Source organism: Falco rusticolus, chromosome 4 (genome assembly GCF_015220075.1).
Source record: "Falco rusticolus isolate bFalRus1 chromosome 4, bFalRus1.pri, whole genome shotgun sequence".
Taxonomy (NCBI): Eukaryota; Metazoa; Chordata; class Aves; order Falconiformes; family Falconidae; genus Falco; species Falco rusticolus.
The window spans coordinates 78,037,267-78,047,826 of NC_051190.1; the positions used below are offsets into that span (position 1 = coordinate 78,037,267).

Below are 10,560 nucleotides of genomic sequence, written 5' to 3' on the forward strand. Positions count from 1 at the left end.
TCTGCGAGGCTGGGCTGGGGTTTACACCACCCACCCACCCACCCCCGCCTCCCTGCCACTTCCTTCGCACTCGCGGTATGGAAAGCCATTGACGCCTGCCTGTCTGTTAGAATGTTAGGGGGGTGAAATCCAGAGGAGCCTCCGCTCCGCTCTTGCTCTCGCACTGGCAACACTCAAATTCCCCAGTCTCTCCTTAAAATGGCTCGCTTCCAGCTTGAGGAGGTGACCTCCTTTTGCGGGAGCCTTTGCTCACCGCTCAGCTGCTATTAAGACGATGGCAGTATGACATGCTGGCAGGAGGAGAGGAGGCCATGTGTTTTGGGGTAAACAGGCTTGAGAGACTGGGGGGGAAATACCGTCGGAAGATCCAAGGCGAGATACTTTGTTGTAGCTTCTCTGGGAGCTGTAAATAACGCGGCCAGAGCTTGCGCTGCTGGGGCAGGACGGCTGCCCAGCCGAGCCGCGCCGTCCCGTGCCGCCACCTTGCACACCCGCGCCGTGCAGCCGCGGACAGACGCGGAGCGCCACGGCCGCGCGTGGGCACAAGCCTGGCGGCCGCCGAAACCGCACTCCAGCCGAGGAGAGTCCCGTGCCTCTGCGGAGGGAGCTTCTCCGCAAAAATGCATCTGGAGCGCATTGCTGCCAGTGCGAATATTCTCCCGGCTTTCCACCCTTCTCGAGATTTTCCCACCAGCACTCGGAAGGAGACCCCCACTCTCTCCCGAACGCCTTTCGATTGCTTTGTGGATTCCCTTCTGTTGCTAAAAAAAACCCGGGGATGCCGCACTAACCTTCGCATATCCCCCGCCCCCCCCCCCCCCCCCCAGCATTTCTCTGCCCCATTTAAAAATCCTGTTGCAAGATCCACATCATGCTTGTACATGGGCTTCCTGCGGGTGTGGGGGTGGGGGTGGGGGGAGAAAAAAACCCAACCACAACACCACACGCACTAACATAATTCCTGAAATAAGCTTCTCTCGGACCTTCCCAGCCTCCCTGGCCGGGGTGGGACAGAAAACATTCTCTCGGACCCTGGTGTGAATCGGGGAAGGGGAAAATATGCTCCCAGAGAGCAGCCCTCAGCCCCTGCGCACTCCTGCGGGCAGGAACCCCCCAAGGAGAACATCTTGGGGGAGCCTCGCTTGCGGAACACCATCAGCTATCACACCCCCCCCAACAAACCAACAAACAAGCTGTTGCCCGAAAGGGGGACCCCGCTTGCAGAGCCCACCCGTGCAAACACCAGAGCAGGACTACCCGGGAAGGAGGGGATGAGAAATGGAACGGGAATGTTTGTTTCCCCCTGTTGTTATTGTTGAACGCATGAATGAATGAATGAATGAATGAATGAATGGAACAGAAGGTGCTCGGAGGCATATAGGAAGCCTCTGGCCGCTTACATTAACTTCCTATTATAGCCTAAAAATAGAACCCCGTTTCCTGTTGTTCGTCAGCTCCTTCTAACTGTTGTGTCTGTTGTGTGACATCCTTCGACTCACAAATGGGACTTTAAACCACGCGCACACGCTTTGGTCTTTCGAAAGTATTACCTGCAAACATCATTAAAAGGATGCGGTTTAAGGTGACATGGAGGACCGGCAGCACGAAGTCACCCTGCGCGCGGTGCCACACTCTCTGCCCGTCACTGCGGCAGCGGAGGGGCGAGTGGCGGGGAGGGGGGCAGGCCGCGCTGCCCCCGCGGCTCTCAGCCGGCCGGGAGGGGGGAGAAGGACCGGCCCTAACCCCGCTCGGGTCCGAAGGCCTCCCTGCGCTCCAGGCGGGAGAGGGTGGCTTGCGGAGCGCAACCCCAGGGAAGATTAAACCGAGGGGTCCTCACTGGGAGGAGCAGCCCGGCCGGGGGTGCGCGGGCAGAGCGCGGTGTTGCCCGCGGTCCGGAGCGGACGGGGCGCGTAGTAACGCGCAAAGCGCATCCCTCTAGCCCTCGGCCAAGGCTGCAGCCTCCTTCTCCGGGAGCTCGGGTTTGGCCACGGAAGGAGCGGAGAAGCCAGGCAGGGCGGGTCAGGGGCCATGAGCTCCTGCTGCTTTTCCCCGAGGAGGGCTGGGGGCTCCCGGGCGGCGGTGTGGGGGCTCCCGCCCGAGGGCAGCCCCCAGCCTCCCTCTGACCCGCACCTCGCCCCGCAAGGTGGGCCCGCCCGGCCCACGCAGCCCCCGGGGAGCTCGGTCGAGGTCAGGCAGCTCCCCCCGTGGGCTGCCGCCCCCGCGGCTCCGCGCCCCACTCGTGACTGCTGCCTGCTCTCTTTCGGAGGCCCTTCAGTGCAAGAGGACAAGGCGGTGAGGGGTCGTCGTGTGTCGTCGTCCCCCCCCCTTTAATGAGTCACCCACCCTGCAAACGAGCACCTCACTGCTCCGGTGCATCCAGAGCTATTGATTCAGGTGTAATTTCTTCAGAAGGAGGCCGGTAACGGAGCTCGCCCGCACGCAAGCCGGCGCCGAGGAGGACCGGTGCCCGGCAGCGCGCGCTCCCGGCGGGCCGGTACCTCCCGGCCACCCCAGCACCCCTGCCAGCGTGCGGGCCCGGGGCCTGCCCGTCCCTCGGAAGAGAAATACCCCTGCCGCTGCCGCCTCCACCGGGGCACGGCTCGGGCCCGTATCACTCCTCCGCCACCGGCCCCCTTTGCCCTCCACCCCCCAGCGGGCCTAATTAAATTGGGGAAAATGATCGGTGTGAGGCTGGGTGAAGTCAACTGTCCTGACGACAGACGAGGACGCCTGAGCACCGCGGCGAAAGAGCCTCGCCGGTTGCCCGGGGCTCCCCTCCCGCCGGCGCCCACCGACGACTCGGCGGGGGCTCCCGCACCCCCGCGGCGCCGCCGCTGTTCAGCCCGCACCCGCGGCCGCTGCCTGTCCCGCAGCTGCGACACCCGCACCCCACCGCAGTTGGCCCGTCAGCTGGCTGAGCGAGGGGCGCACACCGGCTCCGCTCGCTGCCTATCGAGGGGAGCAGCTCCTGCAGACGCTCCCTGCCGCCTTCTCCTTTTTGTCTCATGTTGCCTGACTCAGGCGCCTGATGCCCTTCGCCAAGCCGGCAGATAGGTATTGTTTCAAACCGGTCTCCTCTCCTGCCCAACTTTTCCCCATTCCCGGGTTAGCATCCATTACGCGGCAGGAATCGTTTCTAAATAAGAAAGCAACGTGTTGCAAACACTCCCCAGCCTATTTTCTGACACCTTTTGTTATGCGTGCTCTTGCTGCTGCTGGAGAAAATGCTAGTATGTGCACCTGCAAAAAAATGCCTTCATGATGTTAACAGCAAGCTGGAGGGTATAAAGCAATAAAACTGCCAAATGTACCTGTTCCTATTGAGTACATTACCTACACCTATGAATAAAGAGTCCCAGTAGGAATTCTTTCCCTTCTCTTCCCCTTTCTCTATATTTTTATTCATTGTAGATTTGTAAACGCCTGGATCGGGTTACCCTTTCGCGTGTTAAAGTGGAACTCTTGTTAAAAGCAGGAGAACAAGGCAAGACACTTACAACTGCATTCAGAGTTAGTGAACCGACTCCAAGGGCTCAAGAAGTGAAACAACCATGAGAGGGTGGGTAAGGGGGCACAAAACATCCCAGCCGCCCAGGAAAAAAGTCATCCACCCCCACCCCCCCCGAAACAAGCCAGCTGAACTGTAAGCGCCGAGAGGTTATGGGTTATGCCCTGCCACCGATCGAGCATCGCTTCGCATCCCCCTTCCTCCCCACCCCCGAGGACGGTGCGATATGCAAACAGGGGGCTCGCATCCCCCGGCTTCCCAGAGCTAATGACGGGGCTGCTGATAAGCAACACCCCAAAATAAATTAAGAACGGGAAAGAGGGGGTGAATCTCAGAACGAAAAACGCAAACCCTCTAAATATTCCTAAAAACGACGCGATTAAAAAAAAAAATCTGCAGAACCTAGAAGCCAATCCTCAGGCAATGTCGCTGAGAGAGGCAGTGTCGGGACCTGTGCTCGGTCTGGGGATGGCTCTGGGCTGTGCGGGGTTTTGCAAGCGGCGGCTGCTGGTGCCAGTGTTGGTTTTCAAAGCCCGAAGCCTCCAGCCCGTCTCCCCATCTAGAGCAACTTTCGGATTTCTCTAGGCTTAGCGAGTTCCGCCGGTTCCTTCCTACCTCAGTCCTCTGCGGTGGGATCTGCCTCTGGAGTTCATGCTTAGCTGGACGCGAGGAGATTTAAGCGAGGGAAAGGGGGGAAAAAAACATGAGAGAGGGAGTGTGAGAGAGAGAGAGAGGGGAGAGAGAGAGGAGAGAGAGATCCTCCGCCGTGCTGGATCAAACTTAATGTTTTTCCCTAGTCCATCTTTGAAAGAGAAGTGGTAATACCACCTGGATGTTCGGATATAAATCCCCTTGCAAATAATAAATGGATTAATAATAACAAGGTATGAAGTTCTTTTTATAGAAAAAAGGAGAGAATTGAAACTAAATGCGGCAGTTAGACAACCATTTTGATAAGAGGATAATTGAGGCGACACTGGTGTATAATTAGAGGATAATTTATGCTATATCCACTTTTATTCCACCTCCCAAAATAAACCCAGTCCATAATCATTACAGGCAAATTGTTCTGAATTTTATAGCAGCAATTTGAACAAAGTACTGCAGTTAATCATGGGAGATTTTTGTGTATTCCTGATTAGAAGTCTAATTGCCTCCTTCCAGAAAGTAAAAATAACTGTAAAACGACTCTATTTTTATCATTAACAATGTTGACAATAAAATAAAATCAACTGGAATTGTAATCTAAAGACAAATTTAGGGCGCAGGCACTTTTTTTTTTCCTCGGGTCGTTTATATCCTAATCAAGCTTTTGCCAAAACCGCCAACCGCACGTAGCCATTTGCATATATTTGAAAACGATTACGGGAGCCGCTGCCGCCGCCGCTGCTTTCAGCGGGGGGGTGGAGGTGTGGGGGGGTGGGGAATAAAAATGCGCTGCGCGTCGCCTTCGCCGCAGCGAAAATACCGCGCAAGGCGTGGTGATAGTGGAGGGGGTCGTGAATTTTGGAGGGGGGATGCGTGATTTTTGGCGGGTGGGAGTGGTGCGTGCGGGGAGAGCTGAGGGCCGGCGCTCCCCTTTCCACCCCCCCCACCCCCCCACCCGCGCGCGGGGTGCGGAGCGCGCAGAAGCGCGCTCCGCGCCCCGCGCGCGGGTGGGGGGGTGGGGGAAAGGATGGCGGGTGGGGGGGAGGGAGGCGGGAGCGGGCAGCGCGCGCTGCCGGCGCGTCGGGGCGGTGACGTCAGGGGGTTGAGTGACCAATGAGGGAGGCGCTGCCCTCCGGAGACGAACCATTCGACTTGTGCGCGTCCCTGCCCTTCAAGTCGAAGCGCCGGAGCCCCAACTTTCCCGGCTTCCACCTTAAAACATCCCCCACCCCCACCCCCCGCTCCTGGGCCCCCTCCCCCCCCCCCCAAGAAAAAAAAAAAAAACCCACCCCACGCGCCGGGGGGATGAAGGAAAAGAGCGGCGCAAAAAAGCGCCGGGAGTAGCCCGCCCTCCCCCTCCACACACCCCGCACACCGCCCTCCCCTTCCTCCCCTCCCTCAGTGAACGAGGCCCCTCGCACAACGGCTCCTTGGAGAGGAGGGGGGGGGGAAGGAAAAAAAAAAGGCGGAAAAGAAAAAAAAAAAAAAAGAAAAGAAATTAAATTAAATCACCGCCGCCTCTCCAGCGGTGCCGCGGCGGGTAAGGGGAGCGGCGGTGGCTGGGCAGAGAGGAGGCAGAGCGCGGGGGGCGAGCCGGGGAGCGCCGCGCTCTCCCTCCCAAACTTTGATGATGACCATGACTACGATGGCTGACGGGCTGGACGCGCAAGACTCCTCCAAATCCGCCTTCATGGAGTTCGGGCAGCAGCAGCCGCCGCCGCCGCAGCCGCCGCCGCCGCCCCACTCCCAGCAGAGCTCGCCGGCCATGGCCGGCGCCCACTACCCGCTGCACTGCCTGCACTCCGCCGCCGGCTCGCACCCGCACCACCAGCATCACCACCACAGCTCGCCCTACTCCGGCAGCGCCGGCTCCTACAACCACCGCTCGCTGGCCGCCTACCCCTACGTGAGCCACTCGCAGCACAGCCCTTACCTCCAGTCCTACCACAACAGCAGCGCGGCCAGCCAGACGCGGGCGGACGATGCAGGTGAGCCGGCGCCGCTTCCCCAACCCGCTGCCAGCGTCTCCCCCCGGCTCCCTCCGTCCCCGGGCCTCTCCCCGGCCACCCCCGGGCAGCTGCACAACGACCCCCGCCGAGCCCCCCGCTCCTGCCCCGGGAGATGCCGGCCCCGGGGTGCGCGGGGCGGCGGCGAGACACGGGGGGGGGGGGGTTGCTCGTTCCTGCGGCCCCTCCGCGGGCCTACTGCCGCGGTACCGGGCGGCGGGGCCGCCGCGCTCCCCCCCGCCGGTGGCGGCTGCCGGCGGTACCGCGGCGCTGGCCACCGGCGCCTCCCCGCTCGCCCCGAGGCCGGCGGGCAGGGGGCTGCGCTCGGCACTCCTTTGTTACGGCGGGACCGGCTTTAGGCAAAATTCCTGCTAACACCTGAGGAGTGAAAGTTTCCAGGCGAGCGGGTCGCATTCCGCTCGGGGGCCGGCTGATTTATGTATTTTTTTGCAGGGAGCCGCTCATTTGTACATATCCATCCGGAGGGGCACGGCGGGGGGGCGGGGGGGGGAAAGCATTGTTAAAAGTCTCGGACTGGTGATTCACTGACCACCGAGCTGACGACGCGAAGTCAATTCGCCGGGTAAAACCCGGATGGCGCTGGAACCGGGCATCCCTTCACCAAGCCAGCGCTGCACTCTATTTGCCTTTTTTTTTTTTTTTTTTTTTTTATGTCATTATTTCCACCGCCCCCCGGGGGGAAAGGCAGCGTGCCCACCGTGCCCGGACAGCTGTGTTTTCTCCGGGTAGCCCCCCCGCAGCTGTTGCCGGTACGAGCCGGAGCCTGCGCGCCCGCGGTGTGCCGAGCGGCGGGGCGAGCTGCTGCGGTGCCGGGATCCGCGGCAGCCGGAGCGCCCGCGTTACATAGCTCAGGAGGGTGATGCTTCAGCTGTGCTGTTTTGCTTGCAGATCAGCAAAAAACCACAGTGATTGAAAACGGTGAAATCAGATTCAATGGAAAAGGGAAAAAGATTCGGAAGCCTCGAACCATTTACTCTAGTCTACAACTCCAGGCGTTAAACCATCGCTTTCAGCAGACTCAGTACCTGGCACTTCCAGAGAGAGCTGAACTGGCAGCTTCATTAGGACTTACCCAGACACAGGTAATTACTGGGAATCCCAGATCACTGAAATCCTGCTCGAGCAATAAAGGCCAAGGAAAGTACGATGCTCCCTAAACGTTTTGGCCTCTCTGTACGGGAACGGTAGAAAAGGTAACGCACACGGTCCCCATCTCTGTGTGATAGGACTTATCTAAGGCACGACAGAGGGACCAGCCTGCCACAGAAGCGACTGAATGCGCCCTTCTCTCAGCCGCCTGGCTAGCAAACGCTCCCTTTTGATGCCATACATAACATATTAAAATTGCCTGTATTTTCGACTAATTCCAGCACCGAGATGCAATTGTCCAGCTGAGAAAAGGAGAACAGAACAAAGGCAAGGAATCGCTGGGCCTGAAGTAGAGCTAAAAGCAAAGCCAAGCTGCCTCCTAGCAACCTATAGGCAGAGGGGAAGCAGGAACACGTTAGGAAATACCTGTAAAATCAATAGTAAATTCACCCTGGATGACTAACGCAAATGCAGTGGTTACCCTTGGGCAAAATGTACGAAAGGTGATAATAGATCTGAAGATCAAAGACAGCCGTGTACAAAATTACAGCAGGTTAAGCCATAGTTAAGTGTGGTTGGAGTAGCTGTGCCATTCTGCTAATTTAAGCTTGAAAGACACATGAGGCATTACAGGCTTCCCAGGCTGGGGTTTGCAGAAAAGTGCATGGATAGATGTGATCAATTTGGGTAAAATGTAATCATGTGAATTTATGAGCTTAACAAATAACTTCAGGATTTTATCATTGCCATTGATAGCAGTCGCTTCCAGCCAGTGATTTTTAAATACACAGCAAACATTAATGATGGGAATGGACCTGATGGTTTTACAAATGGGATTTTAGTATCCTTAGCATGCATGCTCTGTCTCACTGCTGTCTCGCTTTCTGTCTCGCATGCATAGATTTAGGGGCCCAATCCTGATCAGGCAACTAGACAAGCAGCCCTGCTTATGCCCTAAGATTACATCTGCAAAGTTTGCAAGGTCAAACACACATGTGGGAGTTGTTTTCTTTGTCTGACTATTTTTGAGAAATATGTGTGTATATATGTCTTACATAGATATAATTCCTATAGTAATTCTCATCTGCCAGAGTGAGCCCGATCCTTGCACACCTCATCACGTGCAGACTCCCTCCTAGGGAGTTCTGCTGGATTAGGAGCAGGATGAGACCCAAAGTAATCTTGAAAGCCAGTTACTCGTGGAGCAAAGAGAATTTTCCTTTCTTTAAAAACAACTTTAAAAGTAAAGCCACAATCTCCATTCCATTGTGCCTCCTCCTCGTCACATCAGCAAGGACCATTTGATCGTGCATGTTTTCAGATGCGCAATTTCTTTTGTAAGATGCCCTTTGTCTATTGGCTCCTGTCTCCTGGCACAAAATCATATGATTGCCCGTGTTTGACAACAGTTTGCCCAAATGATCAAATGACCTCCAAAATTCTGAATGAGGCATTAAAGCAGGAGAGCTCGGAGTATGTGCTGTTTCAGCTCGATCAATCCGGCCTGCCCGGGGAAAACAACGTGCCAAGTTAAAACCTACATCCCTCTTGCTTTTCAGCTCCGCTCTGCCTCTCCTGTTCTCTTCAGCTTCGTTCAGAGCCCAAGAGGAGCAGTACTTACCCCTTCCTCCCCTCTCCCCATCCCCGGCTGGCGTGGGGCTCTGGAGACCTTCTCCAGAGCAAACCCACGGCCTCTGGGGTCTCCCCTGCCGTGCCCTGGGTACTGACGGCAGCCTAATATCTGCTGCGTTTTGGTTTACAGGTGAAGATCTGGTTTCAGAATAAGCGCTCCAAATTCAAGAAGCTGCTGAAGCAGGGCAGCAACCCCCACGAGAGCGACCCTCTGCCTGGCTCCGCTGCCCTCTCCCCTCGCTCTCCGGCTCTGCCTCCAGTCTGGGACGTTTCAGCTTCTGCCAAGGGAGTCAATATGCCTCCCAACAGCTACATGCCTGGCTATTCTCACTGGTATTCTTCTCCACATCAAGACACAATGCAGAGACCACAAATGATGTGAATTGTCCAAGAGAAATAATCTCCCAAGAACGCCTCATCTCGACATGGCAAGAAGTTCCCCTGCTTTGCCAAGCCGTGCCAGCTAACAGGCTCTGTGTGAACTTGTAGATGCGGCAAAGAGACAGAGTGGCTTTATTTTATTTTATTTTTTTTTAAAGTAACCTCAGCGATTGATCTTGAACAGAAAGACACAATTTTCATTCTGGCGCACAGAAGACACTTCTCTTTAGGATATTTTCCTTTGGACTCCAAGGCACCAGCCTCTTTCTCTGTGGAGTATACGTCAAAACAAACTTTTTACAGACTTTGCCCACAAGAAGAACCTGAATCTACCATGGCAGCCGTTTTTACTTGTTTAATGAGCTAAAGACAGTACATGATGAAAGAGAGACTAGTCAAAGCTCCTTCATTTTTATTCACCAAATCCGGACTGGGGGAAAAAAAAAAAAAAGCGAGAAGAAGGGAATTAAAGAAAACATTGAAGAGGGGAAAAAAGGAGAACTGGTTGAAAAATGAAAATATACTGTAAGATTAGAACATTACCACGAAGCAAAACCTGCATGCTTTCTCAAAATGCAATGGGCTGCGGCTCAGAAGATACCACCGTCTCTCCCGCGAAGAGCCCCCTCGCCCGCACACGCCCGCACCCGCTCCCGCACCGCCGCCCGGGCTCCCGGAGGCGCCGGACACAGCGAGGGGTCCCCGGCAACCCCCGCCGCCGCGGTCTGGGGATGGGAGGGTCGGCGCTGCCCGGCGGCAGCCTCACCCACCGAGCGAGAGGGACCTTTCCCCCGAGCAACCTTTCTGTATATATTGTTGAATTTTAGTTGTACATATACTTTGTATGTTTTTGTCTTCTTTCATATATAGAGTAAAAGCCACAAAACGCCCGCCTGGCTCCTATTTCTCCCCGCCTTAGCGGACCCCCCCTGCCCCCGACCTGCCCCCCGGCTCAGCCGGGCAGCTGGGCGCTGTCCCCCGCTTGCTGCGCGCACAGACACCGCTACCTGAACAGCTATCTGCGAGCAAAGACAGGAAAGGCGGAGGGAGGTGGGGGGGTGGGGGGGTGTAAGCTGGTGGTTCGGTTAGTTTGAAGGCTGCGACTGAGACAGGAGATACCGAGACCGCAAAGATAAGCCTAGAAGAAGTTGCTAATCACCCGGCCATTTCTGCTGCGATTTCACTGCTCCGCTGCTCAGCTGAGCTGAGCTTTCTCGCCGAGCAAAGCTCAGAGACCTGCCTTTCTTCCCAAAGGTTGGGGACTCCAAATTATTA

General features: G+C 56.5%; 1 protein-coding gene across 1 annotated transcript; it reads left to right on the top strand.

Annotated features, from left to right (window-relative positions):
* The first annotated feature begins 5,783 nt into the window (after positions 1 to 5,783).
* DLX6 (distal-less homeobox 6) lies at positions 5,784 to 9,531 on the top strand. Its single transcript, XM_037386366.1, has 3 exons — positions 5,784 to 6,144; positions 7,072 to 7,265; positions 9,035 to 9,531. The coding sequence occupies exons 1-3, from the start codon at positions 5,784 to 5,786 to the stop codon at positions 9,284 to 9,286; spliced, it is 807 nt and encodes a 268-aa protein (XP_037242263.1). The 3' UTR covers positions 9,287 to 9,531.
* Positions 9,532 to 10,560: the final 1,029 nt, after the last annotated feature.

Excerpts from the sequence above, each read along its gene's own strand:
- DLX6 (XM_037386366.1), top strand. The coding sequence starts at position 5,784 with ATGATGACCATGACTACGATGGCTGACGGGCTGGACGCGCAAGACTCC. Across the intron at positions 6,145-7,071 it reads GACGCGGGCGGACGATGCAG|ATCAGCAAAAAACCACAGTG; the intron begins GTGAGCCGGCGC and ends TTTTGCTTGCAG. Across the intron at positions 7,266-9,034 it reads TAGGACTTACCCAGACACAG|GTGAAGATCTGGTTTCAGAA; the intron begins GTAATTACTGGG and ends TTTGGTTTACAG.